Here is a 22780-nt window from a genome sequence, read left to right as displayed (position 1 = left end):
GCTTCGCTCACATGCCGTTATTAGACTGCTTGTGTGCCGGTGCTTTGCGTTCACCACCAATTATAGCTCAAGGCAAATGTTTGCTCGCACATTCCCAAACCGTAGAACGATCACGTCCTTCGACTGCGTTTCTATTCCAGGGTTTTACCATAGATTTCTTTTTCATTTCGGAGTGGTGCTTTAGTTTATTTATTTGCATGTCTGCTTCCTCTTTTTTGTGTTTAACGTCGCGGTGTTAGATGGAGATGCAACTCGGAATTAAAAAAAGGAGTTAGGTTGGACTCCCCTTATTTAGCTATTATAAAGAAGACGGAACTCAAGTTTTATTTAAAATTATATAAAGATTTGTTTTGGCCAATATCATTCAAAGCACACTTTTGCCATCATCCAGGACAAAATATACATCAATTTCTCCCATACGCGTTCCAATTTTCCTAGAGAAGCAAAATGGTAATTAGACATGAGGAAGATACATAGAAAGGGGGGACGGACAACGAAGACTTCCATGTCCGTCCCCCCTTTCTATGTATCTTCCTCATGTCTAATTACCGTTACCAACACGCTCGTTTTGTTCTTAAAGCAAAATGAGAATACATTAAGTACTTTCTTTTCATTTTAACAAAGGTGTCGCGAACTTTTGTTGAACGTGAAGTTTCACTTTACTGGTTCGGCGAACCTTGAAAATTTTTAAAAAAAAAATGGCCATGGATGGATGGACGCTAACGGCTGTACCTTTTATATCGGGCGGCAGCTTGCGCCACCTAGCCTGGTTGTACGTCATTCAATTCGTTCCCTTGATAATTTCCACCAGTCTTCTAATGTCCTCCTTGTTATTAAAATGCACTTATCATTCACCATTTTCGACTTTTGAATAGAGTTGCAAAAGGCTAAACGCAAAAATATTTTTTAATAAATATTTGATACGTCAGTATATTGTTTAAGAAACGATTAATACGCATCACAAGCGCGAAAATATAAACGTTTTGTGATTTGGTTTTTCTATGTAAAAAAAATACACCCGATAAATATTCCACCTCTAGTTCACCAGGTGGCGTCAACTAAATGTCAATTTCCGCACGTGCGCATCACAGTCGAACTTTTGACGAAGGTTGCTCTGCTTCTGAGCTCCGGTAATACTCGTTTTTGCTGTAGATGAGCAATTTAGCCAGTGCAGTACACCCGCTAGCCTGGGGTCTTTAACGTGCACAAGGCAGTAGTGATACACGACCGCACGTCCGATGCTCATCCAGGTGGAAACGGGCAGGGGTGTGAATTGAACCCAGTACCTCTGGGTCCTGCTACCCGAGCTTTCGCTCTATGTGCTCCAAGCTTCGGCGCGCTAGCCCTCTTGGCCACCGATCTCCCTTTCACCTTACGACCACCCACAGTGGATGTTGCGAACCATCGGAGGCAATCCAGTGCCGTGTGGGTGTCTGGTGACTTTGGAGAGGAGGCGCAATGACCCGCGGAACGCGTAGTCACGTGCTAGTTCATAGAACTGTATGGGCTCGGATGGCTTCCGGCGTCCGCCGTGGTTGGTCCTAAGGAGTATGGAGTGCAAGTTCGTCTGCTTTATTTTTGCAAGGATTATGGTGACGTCAGAGCTACGCCTAGTTCTGATTGGCTTTGATTGTAGGATGGTGGGCAGACCTCAAAGCAAGCTGCCTTGAAGTCTACCCACTATCCCATGCAGAGCGAATCAGTGCTGGGCGCCCTGACATCAACACAACCCTTGCAAAAGAAGCAGACAGCGCGTTGGTGTCGGTAAGCGTATGAAGAGAAAATGAGCAAACAAGTAACGACACGTGTACATACGTGACAGTGTTAGCGCAATAAGCACTCTTTTTTTTAGCTTGAAATCGAAATATGTTATTAGAACTACTTACGTGGTAGGGGCCACTTATTCGTGCTAATGGTGTTTGCGTTAACAGTGTTGCGCAGTGTACTTCTTTCAGGTGAAGAGAGGCATACGTTTTCCCAGTGTCCTCTTTGTTTGTTCTTCTTCGCACCCGTAACCAGGTATATTGATTAATCCACGTGCAGAAGAGACTTCTCACTATTGAAACACGAAAAAAGGCGGATTTTTTTTCTCAGCCTACGGATAAATATTGTCCACACGGGCGGTTTAAAATAGAATAGAATACGCTCTACATCCCGATGATATATTCTTAGGAGTTGCAAGATAAGACACGCACCCGCACACACACGCGCGCAAAGCAAAACTGCCCAGTCAATCTGCTTACGACACTGGAACCGTCACTGGTACTTCACAGTCGCACACACAATGTGATTGTGAAATCCTCACTTGCATGACACTAGGTCCGTGAATTTACCGAGAAAATAAAGTTTACGCGGTCTCTCACCCCAACTTCTATTTTATGGTCTTTTTATAGCGATAATGGTTGTATTTTTTTCAATCCTTTCTTTTTGTGAATTGGGAAACTGCCACCATAAAAGTCTTAGGTTACTATGCCCCTTGGAAGGGCACATCTTTCAACTTCATTGACATAAACCTATCAGATTTTTTTTCTACTGGCAAGGGTTAATAAATTTGAAAGCAGTTTCGTGCATCCTCAAATTCTTGTTATGTATCACTCGATGTAATCAACAGAGGAAGTCTTGCATGATTGAATCTTACGAACGTTTTGTTTCGTGCTGTTCCCGCCTGTACGAGGCGACTTTGACCAAGACAATTAGCTCTTGCACCCTCCCGAATACAGGAGGACGCGTATTGAGTTGTAACTTACGATGTTTAAACAAGTTTATCATATCACTGCTACAACGAACTTGTTTTCTTTTTCATGTCGGACTTAATGAATGTGTGCAAAAAATATACGACAGGTGAAAACGTTTATCTTCGGAATCGACAAGCGCTCACTATGGTGTGTGCCACTCGATACATCCACTTTGCATTCGGCAAAAATAGGAACTTAAGAACTACAGACCTAGATACGTCACTTCTCTTAATGCATAGGCCTCTCTTAAATTCATACAAGGGTGGACCGCTTGGGGTTTCTGCAGGCCAAAGCCGCGGAAGAACACCAGCATGTTAAACTTCCCACTTGCAACTCGTTGCCATCCTTAATAAATTTCGAGTGAACGTCGCTAAGCGTTCCGCGGTGTGACCTCACGTCTTTCCGCTTACTGAGACTCGAACAGAGTGAGAACATTGAGTGAATCAATAAAGGAGACCGAACAGCAGAGACGATTTGCCGCAATCATTTCCGCAGGTTCAGCCAGAGCGATTGGGAGCAGACCCCTAAGAGAAAAATACGCCTAAACCTCTGACTAGCTTTGCGTTGTTTCTTTCGTACGTTCGCAGCTTCCATCTTGGTTCTCGCCGGCATCGTTCTGGTGTACCTACCTGGCGTACGCCAACAGCGCACTCAACCCTATCATCTACGGAGGAATGACGCCTACCCTTAGGCAAGGCCTGGCCAACGTGCTCCGATGCGGACCCAAAGCTGGCTACCCCAGACGTTTGTACCACTTTTTGCTGCTTCGACCAGCCTGCTTCCTGTTACGTAATCAGAGTTAGCGTGGACATTAGTTCGCTGGAGCCAAACAAAAACAGAGAGACATTAGCTCTTTTTTTGGTATTTTTACCGTGGTAGGGGTCGGAAAGGGGGAAAAGGGGGTAAAAAAGTTGTACCTTTGGGCTGAGTGAAGGTAAAAGTGTACACGTGTTTTAAATGCCAATACACAGTGAAAAAGTGTCAAATACATTTTTGAGAACGTTTGATACCGGTTCCAACTTTCCTCCTATTGTCACAAAAATATTTAAAAAAATGCAGATTATGGTTTTTATAATGTTCACGGATCTTGCTCTGTAATTGGCACATCGCGTTGTTCGCCCCCTGCGTTACTAAAGCTGGCGGTGACTATTGTGCGGCAAATGTTGCATGAAGTTAAAATAAAACTTTCAATACCAACTTATACTTTAAAAAATATTGCTTACTTTTTTACGCGACAAAAATTCGGGTGTTTGTCTTTTATTACCTCGTGCACAAATTTAACGGCTTTAATATGTGCATTTTTGAATTAAACCCTTCTCCGAACCTCGCCAAATCTAAACAGCAAGGGTGATGAAAATCTTGAATTCGAAAGATTTATATTCAGGTATTAAGCTTACGTCATTTCTTAACACAAAATAATCTTGTCGGAAGCAGGATTTTCAGACTTTAAGCTATAAACTTTACATGTGCAAAACAAAAAGCCTAATATAAAAATACTTGCTTTGAATGTGCCGCCACACTTTTTCCAAGTGATGTTGCAAAATACTATAAAATAAACATCTTCAAGTCAAGGGCAATAAAACAAAATGTATTCACAAGCGAGAATCTTTTTTCTCTTAATGTGTTTAGTACTTTGTCTACTGTTTTATGTCGTGCAGCTTAAACCAGCATAAACTTTCGAGGTCTGAAACAAGTAAGTAGTAGGTCAATCTTTCCACCCTAACTATGGTCAAGATATCCGCCAATTAGACATTACATTTTTTCAAACGGAATGCATGACATTACAAATAGTTAGACAAATATAATAGTGTAATCAACTGAAGCATTGTGTAATTAATTTTTGGCGAATATAAATAGTCATTTACAAAAAGGCTAGAAGTGCATAATAACCGGAAACTCTACTGCCCAATATATGATGTCTACTTGGCAAATGGACTTTGCTGTTTAACATTCTAACAGATATACATTTTTACCGAATCCAAAACGAATGTACATATTCGTTCGGCCACCATTATGCTTTCTGCAAATGCCTGTGCTAAAAAGCGACCTTAGTTTTTTTGTTTTTTTTTACATTATACAATGTGAACATCTTATTTGGCATTAGCAGGCCGTAAACTCATATGTCTGGCAGCATTCCTTTGTAGGGAAAATACATTTCCCCAGATGGCACCACAGGTTCTCGACTTGTGACATTCTATCTTGAGATTGGAGCACACTCTATTTAGAGGATATCAATGAAACACTATAGTTTGATTATTAGCATCTTCAGCAGATACGGAGGCGGGTTTAATCCTCTTGGATATTTAAAATTATGAACGCCTTTATTTGTTTATTTTATTTATTATTTATTTATTTTATTTGGTGATACTGCCAGCATTCTGTAGAACGCCCAGGCAGGAGGTGTACAAAAACGATATTCAAAAACAAGCGGAAGCAGTGCAAACAAACAGACAGAGCCACTACTCAACAGTGTGCAAGAGTAGTGCTACACTAAAGGTATCTAATGATCTCAAATTTACAACACTTTCATGAAGCCTATTCCACTCACACGTGGTTCTAGGAAAAGGGATGCTTTAAGCGAAGTGGTTCGACACAATGGTTCGACAAGTGTTAATTGGCGTTTGCCTCCCGTGGGCCTTGTTTCGTTAAATGAAGTGCAATCACAAAGACGCAGTTCCAAATTGCCTTGTATCATATTATAAAGAAACTTCAGCCGTTCTGTTTTTCTTCGGGTTGCTAAATCACTCAATCCCGATCTTGGGTACAAATCTGAAACAGTTGAAATAAAGCCATAACGGTTGTACACAAACCGCAATGCTTTTTTTTGCACGGTCTCTAACATATCAATTGACAGCTTTGTATGAAAGTCCCATACAATATATGCATATTCTAGCATTGCTCTTATGATGGTTTTATAAGCAGTCAGTTTAGCTTCAGGTGAACAGAGGTTAATACCTCGTTTCAAGAACCAGAGCTTCCGCATTGCTTTACGAGCTATAAACTCAATATGTGCACTCCATGACAAATCAGAGGTAATTAAAACTCCGAGGTATTGATATTGTTTAACAGTCTCAAGTGGTACTCCATCGATAGAATATGTAAAAAACAAAGGGTTGTTCTTCTGCGTCACGGCCATTTGAACGCACTTTTTACAGTTGAGAACCATATTCCATTTTATGCACCCTGCATGAACCAAAGATAGACAATAATTTAATTCTTCTTGATCAGACGGGTTGTTTACTTTAGCAAATAAAACACAATCGTCAGCAAAAAAATCGGCTTTGTAGATTGGGGTGGTGTATCTTTAAATAATTAATAAGAATTAAAAACAAAAGCGGCCCAAGGACCGAGCCTTGGGGCACGCCCGAGAAAACGGGTGACTCGGGGGAAAAGACAGTCAACACGAACACACTGCGCACGGTTAGTAAGATAGGAATCAAGCCATCGTACTAAGTTTTCATAACTGATGATGTAGCGTAACTTATGCAGTAGTTTGTCATGGGAGACGCGATCGAATGCTTTCGCAAAATCTAAAAGATAACATCTGTCTGTCCGCCGATATCAATGACAACCGCAAGTTCGTATATCGTATGAACAAGTTGTGTTACAGTGAAAAAAACCCGTCTGAATCCATGCTGTTCGTCCTGAAAAAAACATGGTCTCCTCAAAAAATGTTATAAGATGTTTGAATACGAAGTGTTCAAGAACTTTACTGGCCGTACACAAAAGTGAAACAGGTCTGGAGTTTTCGACGCATTGACTGTCACCCGATTTAAATATTGGTATCACCCTAGCCTTTTTCCATTCATCAGGCACGTCTCCCGTATTGAGACTATGGCAATAAATCAAATGCAAAAACTTTGCCGACCATTCAGCGTATCTAAACAAAAAAAAACATTCGAAATGTCGTCGGGACCGTTACTCTTTCCTAACGTCAAGGTTAAGGAGGGCCGCAAAAACTCCCTCTTCAGTAATGCTGATGTCCGGATTCACTATTCTAGAATTCTCATAACTTGGAACTCTTCCCGTTTCCACAGAAAATATAGACGTAAAGTACTCGTTGAAAGCATTTGAAATTAACTGCTTGTTATTTGTTAGGATATTGCACAGTTTCATGTCCGAGAAAGAACATTCCTTTATTTTGAAAAACCTCCAAATCTTTCGGGCATCACTAAGCAGAGAGTTATGCAAGGTGACGTTAAAAAACGGTGTTGAGCATTTTTAACAGAAGACCACAATTGTCTGCACTAATACGGTATAGACGGATTGTTATTTCCGTTACCAAATTTACAAACTCGCCGTATTTTACGCTTCAAATGTAGAATGCCACGTGTAATCCATGGGTTATACTTTTTCACTCTCCTAAACGCAATGGAACAAACTTCTGAATGCAGTGCTGAACTATACCTCTAAACCGTAACCACAATTCATTGGTAGTACTTGTATCAGGATCATACATATTGAAAAAAAGCGAATTGCTTTCTTGCAGAACGTCTAAAATATCGACATCCTTCGCATTATTAAAGTCACGGTACCGCTTAATGTCGATAGTAGTTGTTAACTGACAAGCCAACGTTAGAGTGCATACTACTAAAGAGTGATCAGAGATACCTTCGACTATTTCGCACTGGGCGCCTTGTCGTGCAATCTTAGAGGAAACAAAAACCATATCAAGAAGGCTTTCACTGGCATTAGTAACACGTGTCGAACTACGAACGACTTAAGTCATATTACATGAAAAAGCAATGTCAACGAACCAATGAGACTGCTGACACTCCCGCTGTGGTTGCATATAATCCCAATCAATATGTGGTAAATTAAAGTCACCCGCTAGTATAACATGAGTGTAACGATGGTAAGATGCAGATATAAATTCCTGTAGTGCCAGCAGGTGTGATAGGTCTGCATGAGGCGCCCGATAAATTATTTTCTTTAGTCGTGGATAAACGGACTCCGTAGTGTACTAATCTAATTTATTTGAAGAATGGTGTGTCTGTCTAGCGCTACCAACTTAAGAAATCTCTACTTTTCAGTTTAAATGATGTTTGCCAGCATCATTTGGCAAAATGATGACAAATAGCAGGTGACATTACAAGTTAAAGTAGATAATCAAGTTTGCTCATGTTGTTTTATAACCTGCCTGTCTTTGTTCTAATTTGGATAAAATCTCGGATTCGTGGTTATTCTTTTTCTAGGTCATACTATAACGGTCCTGCAGGCTTTGGAACTGCTGTAGTTGCATACATAAAAAAAGTCACTTTTACCTTTGCATTTTTTTACGCAAGGTTTCTTAGTAGCTTTGTCTTTAAGTGTTTATTAATAGTAATTATAGGTAGAGCAAAAATTACCTCTATAAAATAGCATTTTTTTAAATGATGTACAATTAGCATAGACCTACGCAGCGGCTATTTGAAGCGAAATTTTCTGAGCGCGGCACAAGTAGCCCGGATGCAGGATCAGCGCAATTTTAATCCCGCGGCTTCACCGCCGAAATTTATTCAAAAAGCTTTCAGTGGAAACGTTTAATCCTCTGGAAAAAAAAAAAAAAAAAAAGAGCAAGCACGGAATATTAAACTCTCGGACTAATAGAGTTTTATTCTCTACTTATTCTGTCTTATAGCGGCAGTACTCAAGAACAGGAAGCGCTGGTCCCGAATGGCCTTTGTCTTTGATGCCTATCACTTTCTAACGCAAAGACCAGTTGTGAAAAAAAACAAAAAAAAAACGAACACACACAAAAACAAAACACAATTTAAGAGATCCCAATGGAACGATGTAGAAAATGCAAAGCGCCGAAAACCCGAAGGATTAGTTAAAGAAGGACGTACACCGCAGAGTGATAAAGTAATAAGCCGACGTTTTGAGGGTGCTCTTAGCGAAGTGTTGATACCCAACCGAAAACTCCAGTTTGTTAATTCTTTTTTTCGCAGAGAGCTTAAAACGCTAGCCGTCGCTTTTTGGAAGCTGATATATCAAAGGTTTGTTTACCACACGAGATTTGAATATCAATCGATTCGTTCGGCGCGCTTCCTCCTGCGCCCTGTTTGACACTTCCGCACATCTGAACTTTCGAGATATTCAGACATCTTTTGAATACCGACACTTGCTAATCCCTTAATCCCTTGAAATGTGCCCGTCCGTCTGTCAGTCTGTACGTCCGGATATCTGTTCGAGTATTCCCCTGTAAATTAAGCAGGGAAATTGAAGCTACGTGACCTGACGTCACGTGATATGACGTCGCGTGATATGACGTCACATGAGCTGACTTCTTGTGGCCTATGCAGCACTTCGATTTCCCTACCAATGGTAGCGGTTAAATTAACGTTAAATTAACGGGGAAACAATATAGTTTCCCCGCCAGATTTTGCGGAAAAAATGATGTCACTTGAGCTACAGCTATTCAGTTGCTTTTTTTTTAATTTAGCGGGTAAACTGACTTGGTGTATTGGTCACCTGATCTCAATTTCCCAGAAAACCGTTGCGGGCAATGAATAAACCATTTGTTTGTCCTCATTCCCCCAAAACAGCTGATTAAGGTCTTTTAAACAAATTGATTTGATTCTCGTTTAATACTGCATACTGGCACATGACTATAGTGATAAAGGTCGCTGCCAAATATTCTCGTCTTCTCCTGCAGGGTGGTCCCTCCACTCTCGAATGACCCTCACCACGGGGCAGAACGCGGGCAGCCCGTGTCGCTCCGCGCGGCTCTACCACCGGGCGTCCAACTCGGCGACGTCGTCCACCGCGCTTCTGCTGACGAGACAGAAGCCCACACCTCCCGTCACCAGGTGCTCGTCCAGCCGCAAAGGAAGCACTTTCGCCACGGACGTCTGACAGCCCGCGGCAGCTTCGACACTCATCGTTCACGAGCTCTGCCATATCTGTACTTTCATTAAAGGTGTTCCTTGTGCACCGGCCATAGTTCATTCTCCACGCTATATTGCACTTTTTTTTTTGCTGTAAATAAATCAATAGAGCCTTATTCTGTTGGTGTATACCTAAAACCCTCAATTGAACGCCCAAGTATAGTGAAAAGGTAAAGAAAGAAAGAAAGAAAGACGTTTACAATCCCCTGTAACGCCGAATTAGAGCGCAGCTCTTGAGGAGGAGCAGGGCAGGGTACGAAAAGAAGGGTATGCTCCTCCTCCTCATCCGTACCCTCCCCTCCTCCTCTCCTGCTCCCCCCATTTAACGGGATATTTTCGCTAAATTTCCCGCTAAATTTAGCGGAAAATCTTTTCGCTATATTTAGCGCGGAAATTTCCTCGTAACGAAACGCGCGGTGACGTCACGAGTGACATCACTCATGAACCTCGTGACGTCATACGTGACGTCACGTGTGACGTCATAATGGGAAACGTCCCATAATGCAACGCGCGGTTACGCCGACGCCGACCGCGACGCCGCTCAAGCCGGAAACGGGCGCCTAAGAGCTGCGCTCTAAAAAGTGGGCGATTATGCAGGGGGAAAGGAAGGGCGGGTCGTTCGAATTTTTGCGGTATTTGGGAATCGATATTTGATAATTGTTATTTAACCATATTTGGGTATTTGGACTCGAAATATCTTGTGGGCGTGTTTGGAGAGGCCTCTTTGCCAGTTACCACGTTTCTGGGTTTAGCTTGGCCGTTGGCTCTCGGCGCCGCGGCGTGCGTCATGGCTACTTTGCTGCGTGGGGTGCGAGCTCGGATGCTGCCATGTCGGTCGATGCCATTAACAACTGTCACCGAGCGTGAGTGCTCTCGGGACTCCCTGGAACACAATTCCAAGGCCCACTTATCAGTTGTCTGAGCTTTGGGCACAACCGAACACCCGAAGTCTGGAAGTTAAATGTAATAGCTTTCCGGACCGAAGGAAATTCGTGCATCATCGTCGGGCACTTCAGATCTAAGGAAGCACTTGTCGGTGAGTTGCTGGAAGCATTACCGGGTCCGTTTGTGCATGACACTTAAAGTTTTGTTAATTTTTAGTAATAAATAACCAACCTGGCCCGACTAAACATGCTAATAAATCGGTATTGTAGAGCCTCGTAGGCAGCACTTTCGTAAATGAAGCAAACGGTTAGCACTATCGAAAATTAAACTCATGAAACGATCGTCTGAAACGGACTAACATTTAACCCGAGTGTAATGAATAGAACGAGTACGGTAATCTTGAATAAAACCTGCAAAAGCTCTTTCGCTGAATGTGTCGTTCAGCGCATAGCAAAATGACAGAGATAACTGCATTAGTAGAAACGGGTGACACTGAATAAAAGAAGTCAACGTGTATATCAGAATGCGTTATATCGTAATCTTAATGCCGTGACAGTCGCATCGGTGGTGATAGGCGTTTTAGTTACAAAGTTTTCGAGGCTGTGAAGGCCTACTTTGAAGTTTTCAGCACGCACTCACTTGACCTAGCGAAGATTTAGAGAACGAATCCTCGTCCACGACGTTTTATTGAATGACGTTCTAGAGGAAGTCAGCGTTCGTTAGAACGAGTCTGAATAGGTACACGTTTTCGAGGACAAAGCGGCGCGTCGGTAATCGCAGTGTTTGCAGCAATACCTCATGCAATAGTTTACAAGTAATGCAACGTGAAAAGAAGCCTCCGGTAAGCCTGAGCAGAGCACCAACCGTCGTTTTAATAGGGGGCCTAGCATATTCAGGCTCTCCTGGCTTCATTTGTTCTCCTAGTGAAACAGCCGCTCCCGCTTGCTGAGGCTTACCAGAGGCTCCTTTTCATTTCCCTACCAGCTGCGAACCCCTTTTTCGCTTCGATTGAAGTAACTGCGATGAAACTTTGTTACAGTTTTTATAACTAACTTAACAAGGTTCAATGGTAAGTATGTGACTGTAACTTTATTACATTTGTATGTATGTATGTATCTTTTATTTCAGACATAAGGAAGGGTCTGGGGGGCTGGGGCAATAGAAGACGAGTTGTCTTCTGACGAGGCTCCAGCCCCTTTTTCACAGCATTCGGAGGAGACACAGGAAAATAAACAGAATAAATATACAAAGATACAGCAATTTTAAAATCCACAACAAACACAACAACACACCACTGTCAACTTCGTACTAACTGCAGATCATGAGTGATTTAGTATATATTCTACAATCCTTTTTTAAAATGGAATCTACAATCCTTTTTTTAAAATGGTCGGGTAACCTTAACATTGACCTAAATACTTCTCATTAGTAACTTTTACATCTCTGATACGAAGTGACAACGCAGCGAAGTGCTCAACGGTAAGTTCAACTTTATATTCTTTCTAAGCGTCAGAAAGAAGGATACATTGAAATATCGGCGTGTAAACAAGTCCGGAAGGTCATCGAGTTAGTCTAAAACGTTTGGCGCATAGTATGTAGTCTTTATAAAACCTAAATTTGTTGAGTGAGGCAGGTCGGCAATTGTGCCGATCATTTATGCATATCAAGGCGATGCGTATTCATGTACGTAAATATATCATAAGAAATGTTTGGTAGTTCTCTAAATACAAAAAAAAACTTATCGAGTGCGCATTGAGATGTAAATTATTTTGTTTGCCCTCGTGGGAGACTCCAGGCGCCTAAACCAAATTATTTATGATTTCGAATTATTAAGAAAGGTCAAAATGCATTTTCATCGAATAAGCGTTTTTGCACATAAACGAAATATTTTCTTGTAATAAGAATAGACCAATTAAACAAAAATAAACTAATAGAGAAGAAACGGAATTTCGGAATGATGCTCAAGTCACTGATAGTAAGTTATTTCGCAAAAGATATATTTAACTTTACGGTTACCTCCACAGACATCCTTAATTTTTATGACACCTGTTCTGAACAAAGTTCACAAAGTCTCCTAAGCACTTCGGCCATAACCAGCGTGTGTCACGGCAGAAAGCAAGAGATAACAAGGTAATTGATAGCTTTAATTTTCCACCCAATGAAAACAAAATTCAAATGTATAACAATATTTTTGACTAACTTGCAAGCCTTCCGTCATGAGAGTAAATGCACGAACGTCATTTTCGCATATGTAGAAAGTTAATGAGAGAAAGAGAAGCTGTCATTTTTCCTTTGTAATAAGAGATACGTGTGGACGACGTACCCTTTGATGATAAACAAAAGAAATTTATCCCAGCCACACTAGATGCTAGATTAAAGTAAATATAACTTTCCATTGCAAGTACAAATACAAATAGTGACTGAATCTGATCGTGGTTAACATATTTCAATTCACTTTTAATGTATTGAAGGAGAAGAGACTTCCTCTTGGCGAAGTATCTAGTCAGACACATTCCTGTTTATTCACCCCTAGCTCAATGCGAAGCTACAGGTACGTATGCAAGGGCACCGGACCCAGTCAAGCTAGCTTCTGTTAGCTTTTTGTCCGGTGTCCTCGGCATAATGTTGCTGAAATAAAGTTCAAAGTTCAAAGTTCAAAGTTATTTTTCCGCCAGCGGCACTCTCAAATATATCGAGTTTTTCTTCGACGCAATCAGAAGAGGAGTGCTCAGATTTAATTATTAACCTGACACTGATGCATTTTAATTCGTTGCCTGGCCCCACACACAAGAAGAATGCGGGTTTCGTGGGTCATCAATATTTCTCTCTATAATTTTCATTTTCGAAATAATTGCGCGCTCGCGAGAGTGGTATTCATCCCGTGACGCTTTAGACTCTAGTTGTTTTTTTGTTGTTTTTGTTTTTGGAGTCGTCGATGTGCTCGCTTGAAGGGCTGAAAAAGTGACCGACATGAGAGAAGAGGATTCATTCATATGTGGACCAACGCTTTAATAAGACAACATTTATCAAAACAAAAGACAAAATACCTAGTATTATGCACAAAACTATTCATCAATGTATTGCAAGGAAATGTCGGATGTAAACATTTTTAAATGGAGGAATTACATCAAAGCGACAATGTTGGTGGACACCAATAAGTGAAAATATCTTATGGACGCAGGCGAGCCGGTGAATATTAACCATGTTAGATTAACCTGAGACTGGGGCAGAGAAGAAACATGTTTATTCTTTATTCCAGTCTCAGGTTCATCCAACATGACCCATAAGTGCACAGAATCATTAAACAATAGCCCGAACAGGCAAGTTGTACTACATTACTTGATAGATTTTAATTCACGCTTCTTAGGCCGATTCCAAGAGTCACTGCGTACAATGTGGCCCTTGTAAGAGTGACTAGTCGTTTCAATCATGTCGTCACTATCTAGGCAGCGTGTCGATGGCGGGATACAAGTGACGACGGGACTGAAGCGGTTACGCCATTCTCTTAAGCGTCATTGTGAGCAAGGCGGGCGGTGCTTTTCTTTTTCCCCGCCGCAATTTTGAAATCGGGTTAAAAAAGAGCTTGAATATTGTTGAAATAATATTTCCGAAACTATTACATTTTACCAAATTGTTTTATATGATCTAGTCTCTAAAAGTGATTTTCGTCAAAACTGAAATTGCGGCATGACCTCTAAAACTAATAATGAACTTATTAGTTTGTAGTTAATTTATCACAAGCGAATTTTTCCTGAATAGATGGTGCCATTATTTTTTATTGATCATATGGTATTAGCGTGGTGCATTGAGTAAATTAGCTATTAAAGCACAATATTGGATCATCGTATGAAATATTAAGATCGTGTTCGATTATTTGCCAATTTTAATACACGAACCTCAGGTGCTAGTTTTATATATTTGGAAACGTTCCAATTAAACGCAAGATGCACGTTACAACGTAAGTTAAATAAATTCTCTATTAAGAACCAGGTAAACCGAAATAAAATATTTATTACAATTTTCTTATTATTGAACTAGAAGCTCACCCATTTACTTGCAATTCGGATTAGGTTTACGTACAAACGAAAATATGGAAAGCGCTTGAAGAGATTTTAGCTACGTGGATATTGTACAAATATATATAAATAAATTTGCTTTCTTTAATTTATGAGTGCTTTGTCTCATCACAGAAGGCATCACATTTGGTACATTAATTTGTGATAAAAAGGACATAACTCATCCCCTTTTCCGTTGTGTTTTCAAAATTTATTTCTTATAAAGTTTATACAGGCACATACACACGCGTGAACGTGCACAAACACACAAGCAGAAGAGTTTATCTTTTGTCTGTGTTGTGATGCACCGCCCGGGAGGCTTGTTGCTGTTGGTGGGCACCAAAAAGTGCACATAGTCAGCAAACAATAGCCTGAACAGTCAAAGAACCTTGTACTGACATTTTTGCAGATTAAAAAAAAAAATATTTTTAAGTTAATTGGGGGGGGAAAAGCGTAGTGTCTCTAATATGCGTATATAAAGGCGTCCAATCCATATATTTGGAATAACGGTGAAAAGGGAAAACAGCTGAGCCGCATCAACCGTTTATTTATTTTGTTTATACTTTATTAACGGATGCAACATATCATCCTTCCCAAATATTCTGGGTATGAGGTTGCAGCGCCATCTCATTTCTACTTCTCATACTCCCATCCGCACTTTCGATCGAGAAACGTGTTTTGGGTTCCGAAGCTCTCACGTAGAGGGCGCCACAACGCCATGGCTGATAGAATTGCTGGGAAAATCGCTGGTTCCAAACCTGTCATGCAATACTTGGTAGTTATTGCATTACACTAATTTAATTACTTTCTTTGTAACTTGTAATTAATTACTTTCTGCTAAAAGGAATAGTAACTGTAATTTAATTTGTTTCTAGCGTCGGTAATTGCAAATTTGTGTCACAATTACTACTCCCTTTGCAAAACTACGGTACCGACGGAACCTCTCTGAAAGCCTCAGAGCTCGCACAAACGGCCTAGCGCTCGCACACATGGACAGGCACTCACACACACGACAACAAAAATAGCGACGCGTTGTTTGTTGTTTTGTTGCTTACACTGCGGGCTGAGAGAGTCCTCTTTGGAGCCCACATCAAAATGGCGCCGTATGGCGCCGTCTGCGGTGCGAGCACAAAACTATAGCGTAAAAATGCCAAATATTGAAAGAAACACAATTGAGGTTCAGCTTTCAGCCGAGGTTAAAGATTTTAATTGTCTATAAAGTTGTTTTTTGTTTTTTTTTGCCAGTTATCTACGTTTTTCTTTGAGTACTATCGCATATTTGTTTTTTTGTTTTTTATATTATTTTGAAGTTTATTTCCTGTTGGTTTTACTTCGGATATTAATTTAATAAGCATTTCCGAGACTGGCCTCGCACCTGGGAATATTGCCATCATTGATTCGGGAGCCCCCATTCGGTTCTTATATATTTCTGAGCCATTGCAATTTCAACTCAATGTAAATAATTTACAAAAAAAAACATGAAACGTTTGTATGTGAATATGGTCGTATTAACACGTGTAGATTGTAGTTTTATATTAACACTTTAATAATCAGATATGTCTAATTGTGGCATTTTTGTTTGCCTGGCTAACAAAAGTGTGTCGACCCAATTTTGTTTTAGCGATCTGGCGTCTTCGAGTGTATAAACCAATTTATTATCATTTATTGAAAATATAAGAACGTATAGGACTTCATTACCCCAAACTGTTTACAGCTGCCATCGAGTGTATCGAGGCCAACGGGATTACGTCCTTTCAAAGTGAAAGTCGAATACAGGTAGGATCCTTCCTAGAACTTTTACAGTTCTACCTATCTGCCACCGTGGTAACGTACGAAGATACGTCTTACCTACAAAGGAAAAGCATACGTATAGGGTCTTGCGTGGCAAAAGGCAAGTCTCACGAATTTTCAGACACGTGGATGATTATCTAGTGATTCTTTCAAAACGACCCATGGAAAATGAAGCTCAGACAATCCACACCATCAAATCCACTTTCTTGAACGAAGGGCAAAGACTCAATTTCACCCATGAGTCTCCAACAAATTTAAGCCTTCAATATTTAGATCTCCATCTGATGTTCAAAGGCAAGCACATTTGCTGGAAATACCCATCAAGAACCAAACAAAAGGCCTGCTTCATTATGACTCAGCTCACTCAAAAATCATCAAGAGAGGAATTGTGAAAAGCGGAACGAGTGCAGCCTTAAAAAAGTCGTGCGCACAATCTGCGGCTGAGAGTATTCTAGCTCAAGTGCGGCGCCTCAAGGCATCTGGTTTTTCCGAGTTTGATTTTATTTGAAGTCGCCGAATCATTGCTCAACAACAGCGGACAACGAGAGCGCACACAAGAAAATAACCACCGACCAGCAGTGCTGCCATACATTCATCGAATTACACACAACTTTAAAAAAAATATTGCATATAAATATCAAGTCCAAGTGGCACTCTCTGCACCAGAAACACTTAAGCGGTTGTGTTCGAGAATCAACCATCTCCAACCACAGCAAGCTGAGAGCAAAGTAAAACATCAGCAACAATATGTCGACTGCCAACGATGAGTGGTGTACAAAATTCCTTTCACCTGCGGCAAAATATATGTGGGACAAATAGGACGATGCATGAATGACCGCTTATAAGAACATGCCTTAGCCTTGAGGTCGTCACCAGCCGGCCATCTTGCAATACATGTAAAGGACTGTATGCGCACCGATATGTTTAGCCATATCAAAATCCTAAGATGTTTTAGGACCAAAAGAACACGCGAGTTGTACAAAGCCCAAACAATTGTGTCTCGTGAGGCTGTGTGCATCAGCGCCCCGTCGATGGCCTTATCCCAAAAAGAACTTTATTTCCTCAATCTTATGACAGGACGACAAATATTCAGCCCGAGAATTTTATGTTAATTTTTTGGTCTCAAACTTCATCTTTGTCTTTTTATCATCTACGATTTGTGATTGTGTACCTCGGCATTTTTCTAACTTTTGTTTCAAAATTAAATAGGGCTGGGCAATTGATCGATTAACTTTCCGATTAATCGATTAAGGCTTTAATCGCGATCAATTTTTTTAGCCGGTTAATCGGTTTTTTATACGGCACCCCAAAAGAGGTCGATTGGACGCACGCACCGCTCTATCTTGGACGACCAGTTCAAACAAATAGTTGGCAGGTCGTCCGGCCCAAACTAAAAGTAACGACACTTGGCCATATTGCATCTTAAAATCATGGTTGCCAGTTATCTGAAGCTTTACCTGAAATTACAGGAAATGCCTTTCCGACATTCACAAATGTTTAAACAGTTCGTGACACAGCAAATAAATATTGCGTGACCTTCCTAACACCGAATCTAACGCTGAGGAAGTCGCACTTTTGAATCATGACGATCGGCAGTTGCGTCTGCTTTGCATACGAGCCTAAATGGCGGCGCCCACAACAGTGCCGGGGAACGGAGTGCCGATACTCTAAACGCAGCTCATTTAGTGGCTCTAGGTTGAACTATATGCATCATCAATTGTAAACGTCCTTTGCGTCGTGTACCAGGGTGTAAAGTAAGTGTTCAAAGGCAAGATAAGTTGTTGCATTCTCTTTAATATAATATAAAAATCAACGCAACCGATTAATCGATTATTTAGTCGATTAAAGGGTGGGGATTAATCGGGTTGAAATGTTGAATCGACGCCCAGCGCTAAAAATATTGTTTCCTATAATTTCACGTTCCTCTCTTTTTTTTTTTACTCTTTTCACCAATCAAAGATATCATCAGTAACACTCCTTTTCCATGTAGTTTATTTTATATTTTTTTACGTATAACAGCTTTGAAAGCGTAATTCTCTTTCTTTTAAGCAATAACTATCAGAAACTTCTTTCTTCTCTTTCTTTATAAAATGTATTATGTGTCAGTTGTCAGTTTAGCTCCATTTCTCTCTACCTCGTCCTTTCTTCCTTGTTGTTTCGCGCTATTTTATTTATGATGTGTGCACATTCTGCGGCTGAGAGTTTTATTTATTTTGTAATTTTATTTATGAACAAGCCCGCCAGCTCATCTTATCATAAAAGGAATGTAGAATGTGTGACATTTATGTAGCGATGCTTAAGCCTCCTCAAACATCCGGGCAAGGAATGAACAAATGTGTTGCATTCTTAACAAGTCGTTTGAAATTATATGGCCCGGCCAAGTTGGCCGCTCTCAAAATTAAATTATTGTAAAGTAATTGCATTACTTTTTGAAGTATTTTGTAAATTTAGTTAATTACTTTTCACGTAATAGTAATTGTAACTGTAGTTAAACTACCTTTGGAGCAAAGTAATTTAATTGTAATTAAATTACATTTTGAAAGTAATTAACCCATGTATGTGTCATACCAACACCTTCTAAAAACGAAGGCTTGGACGCATCGTTTTGTTACGATCTGCAATGTCACTACTCCTAGGCGAAGCGAGGAGGGCCAGCAAAGGGTTTTCACCGCTGAGCATATCGACCAAACTTACACCCGTTACTAAAAAACAAAAGAAAAGTAATTACATATACAATTACCCAAGGCTAAATTGTGACTAATTACAGTTGCAATTACCTTTCCATAGACGTAAGTGATCGTTACTTTTGCGACCTTACTTTCAACCTTCTGTCCTAGGGTAAGACACACAACACAAGATTGTTATGAAAGGATATATTGTTGCCGCCAGTCCCACTTTTTGTGACCCTGAGCAACAGCTGGCTCTCAGAAGTCTCGTTGGAGATCTTGCCTCGTTTCTAAGTGCTTGTTTCCTGCGAATGATGGAACAGCTTTCTGCTCTTGTGAAAAGCAAAGCTTCGTTGTTGCAACCATGAGTTTAACGCTGTTATAATGGCAAAAGTTAAAAGTTGTCATAGCGGTAATTAAAACTGAAATAAAATCAAAACATGTAAATATAAACTTATTTCAGGCGGCGAATATCGCCAAACAGTGATACAAAAAAAAAAAATAACAAGACAAGGTTATTGCGCATAGCAATTCAATTAGAGGTAATGTTTTTATAGTTATCTTTTATTAGCTCTGAACAGATGTCGAACCTTGGATGAGATGTTGGTGAAATAGAGGATGGAGACTTATGAATATATAACAATTAAAACAATCATGAGCCATTCCATTCTGTGAAGTTGAATGATCAGCCAATCTGTTTACCACACGGCACAGACGTGACAAAGAGTTTTGAACAGAGGTACGAAATATATCCGCCTCGATGAGCCGGAGGAAACTAGACACGCGCGACGGGACCGCCAACCTGGGAGGGCGGAACGAAACTAGACACACAAGCGCTTGGAACGACGACAAAGAGAGGGCGGTGCGAGCGTGGAAATGGCCGACGAAGGTCGCACAGCGACAAATCTTTGAAAAACTTTTATTACCTACCCGAGTGACTACTTATCTTGAAAACGGTGCCTATTGATAACTAATCTACTGAAAAGGTATATCCAAGTGATGAGACGTTTAAGCTTTTGCATAGAATGAAGCGATTTCGCATCAAATTCGGGACCTGAGTTTTTTGTTGACGCCCACGGAAAATCCACGGAATCCTAGCCATAAACAGCTTCGCTGTAAAACACCAAGGCATCACCCCTCAGAAACGAAAACTAGAATGTTGATTGAAAAAACAAGGAAATGTAAAACGCACGTATGCTGTACCTACCGTTTCTTGATGCCGTCCAAAACGCATGCAGCACGGATCGGTCGAAGCACAGCTCAGAGTTGTTTAGCCAGAAATTTAGCTAGGTGAGGCAACGGCCGCCTCCCTTCAGATCGATAGTAATTCTAATTTTGTGAAGTACGAGCGATATGATGGTCTCACTTTCTTTTTTCATGTCTGTTTGGTGAAAGCACGATCTTTCATTCTGAAGCCGATTATCCAGGAATAACACCCCGTTCACCTCTAAGCTGAGACTGCGGTGGAAGATACGTGCTCGTTGGACCAGTCATACGCCTCTCTTTTGCCACGTGATCACGCTACCGCCCATGCCCACGCGCAAAGAGTCGGGTCAGGGGGTATAGAGGGAGGCGGCTGATTGATTCGACGGGCACGTAGCTCCCACTGAAGTCTCAGCTTAGGGATGAACGGAGTATATAAAGAGCGATTCTTACACTATGGGTATTATCATTGCTGAAGGTGTCCTAACATCATTTTCTAAATCGTCGGAAGCAAAAAAAGAGTGAAAGGACAAAGGGAAAAGACGCACACATCCGCCACACGCCAGCAAGCTCGCATGCACTTTGACAGTTTTTTTTTTTTTCGCTTGAAGTAAACACAGCGATCTCGGGAGTGAGCTTAATATCGTTTGCACTCAGAATCCGGTCTTTTTCGTATTAGTGAGTTTTCTCCTTCGTTTTTGGCGAACAAGCTGGCAGGTTAAAATTTGCTAACAGCCAAGTCACGAGAAAAAAAATCGTGTCGAGGTTTTAGGTAACTTGAAGGCAAGCCTTCAGCGTATGAAGAATGCTAGGCCTCACATTTTGTATATGCAAATGCAGTATGATAATTTCTTCTGTTTTTTTTTTTTCGATAGATTTTTTGTTGATGTAGCTAAGGAATGCTGTAGCATTCTTTATCTACTTCCCTCGGTTTTCGCGATACGCTACCTAACCTCCTAGAGCTTGTCTTCGACGTCATTCTCCAGGACGTCGACCTCGACGTCGTCCTCGACGTCGTCCTAACAAGCAAGTAAGTCCTCGCCGTGCGTACACGGAGTGGCAGTACGCACACATTCACATTTGCGCCCAAGCTACGAAGCAATCACTCCTGGCTGTGGCGTAAGCAGATAAACCCGCGCCGTTCATAATCGGTGCGGCAGTACGCACACAATCACATTTGCGCCCAAGCTACGAAGCAGTTATCGGTATGAGTTGAGCTAGTTGGTACGGTATGGTAAACGATTGTACAAAGGCAGGACAGGTCACACACACGAAGTTGCAATTATCGTGACAGAAGATTAAACGATTACTCAGAGACGAAACAATCACTCAATTTCGACGTGGCGCGCTGCAGTCGCGCTAAAGTCACCTTTTGCCAACGAGGTAGAGGGCCTTAGAGTGATAAACTAGTATACCGTTCATCGGGCAAAAGTGACCCCCGATTGGCCGCCGCCATGTTGTACAATTTTGACCACTAGACACGTGACCAGGCCAAATCTATGACGTAACCAGACCAAATCTCTGGCGTCAACGAAAAGATGGCAGCGCCCAGTGCGTGTCGGAAGCGTTGTGGGCGTTGATCGGAGTGTGTGGATTTCGTGAGCGGAATTCGGTTTTTCAGGGTTTTGTGTGCTCTCCCGCGTAGTAATAACGTGAAGTACGAGGGAATGAGGCTTTTCTTTTTTATTTAATTCAGAGTAAGCCAGATTCGGTCCCGTGCTTCTCGTACGGGCTCGGATCACTACCTCGGACATCGCTCGGTCGTTCGAGTTTAATTAAAATATCCGCAATCGTTAACCACGGGAGCTCCTCCATAATCGCTGAGTCGAAGGATACGTCGAACCCATCCGGAACGCGGAGTCTAAAGGTATGTAGGACGTAACCAGAACGCGGAGTTCTAACGGTACGGCGGACGTGCCCGGGCAATTTTCTTAGCTCGACCGTCAAGATTCGCATTTGAAGCAGCGAGAGAAGTGTTGAAATCTCCGAACTGCTCGGTGCTGAGCTAACTACGGACCACTTCACTATGTGATCCGTAGTGACGTGAAAAAGACCGACGGCGGTCACTCCGGGCAGACGGCGGCTCCCGGCCGCCTGCCGGGTGCCTTCTGTGAAGGGGCCACAGTCGTGTAAGCAGTACTGTGCCAGCTTCTCTTATAGTTATGTTGTTCTCGAGCAGCTTCCCGATCACTAAACCCCGCAAACGCGTGCCGAAATTTCAAAAGGTGTCTGCCAACCTGGAAAGCCTTGAACTCCCAGGGAATTTCGGATCATCTGGGAAAGTCAGGGAATCATTCAAAAAGTGGGCTAAATAAGGGAAGACGACTAGTGAAAGCGGCATGGCGGTTGCTCGTCGGCACGGCCATGCTGAATGACATTGCCGAAATGTCATCCTTCGACTCAAAAACTCAAGGAATTTGATCAAAATAGTCAGGGAAAAACTTGACAAAGTCGGGGAATTTGAAATCAGCAGTTTGTTAGACACAATGTTTGATTTTCTTGGCACTCCACGCGTTTTTACACACGACAGGCACACGCCCGTGTATCACACGGCAGCCAGGCCAAGCGGCTGCCAG

At 41.5% G+C, this 22780-nt stretch overlaps 1 protein-coding gene across 1 annotated transcript in view; it reads left to right on the top strand.

Annotated features, from left to right (window-relative positions):
- LOC8039301 (QRFP-like peptide receptor) overlaps positions 1-9650 on the top strand; it is an 82034-nt gene extending 72384 nt beyond the window's left edge. The window contains exons 6-7 of the mRNA XM_042292987.1: positions 3323-3479; positions 9373-9650. Of these exons, the coding sequence (XP_042148921.1) occupies positions 3323-3479; positions 9373-9572 (357 nt within the window). The 3' untranslated portion in view covers positions 9573-9650. The remainder of the gene's footprint in view (positions 1-3322; positions 3480-9372) is intronic.
- Positions 9651-22780: the final 13130 nt, after the last annotated feature.

The sequence above is a fragment of the Ixodes scapularis genome, unplaced genomic scaffold, assembly GCF_016920785.2.
Source record: "Ixodes scapularis isolate PalLabHiFi unplaced genomic scaffold, ASM1692078v2 PGA_scaffold3__209_contigs__length_174095766, whole genome shotgun sequence".
Lineage (NCBI taxonomy): Eukaryota > Metazoa > Arthropoda > Arachnida > Ixodida > Ixodidae > Ixodes > Ixodes scapularis.
The sequence above is the reverse complement of the archived record's forward strand: the minus strand, read 5'-3'. Positions and strand labels throughout refer to the sequence as shown.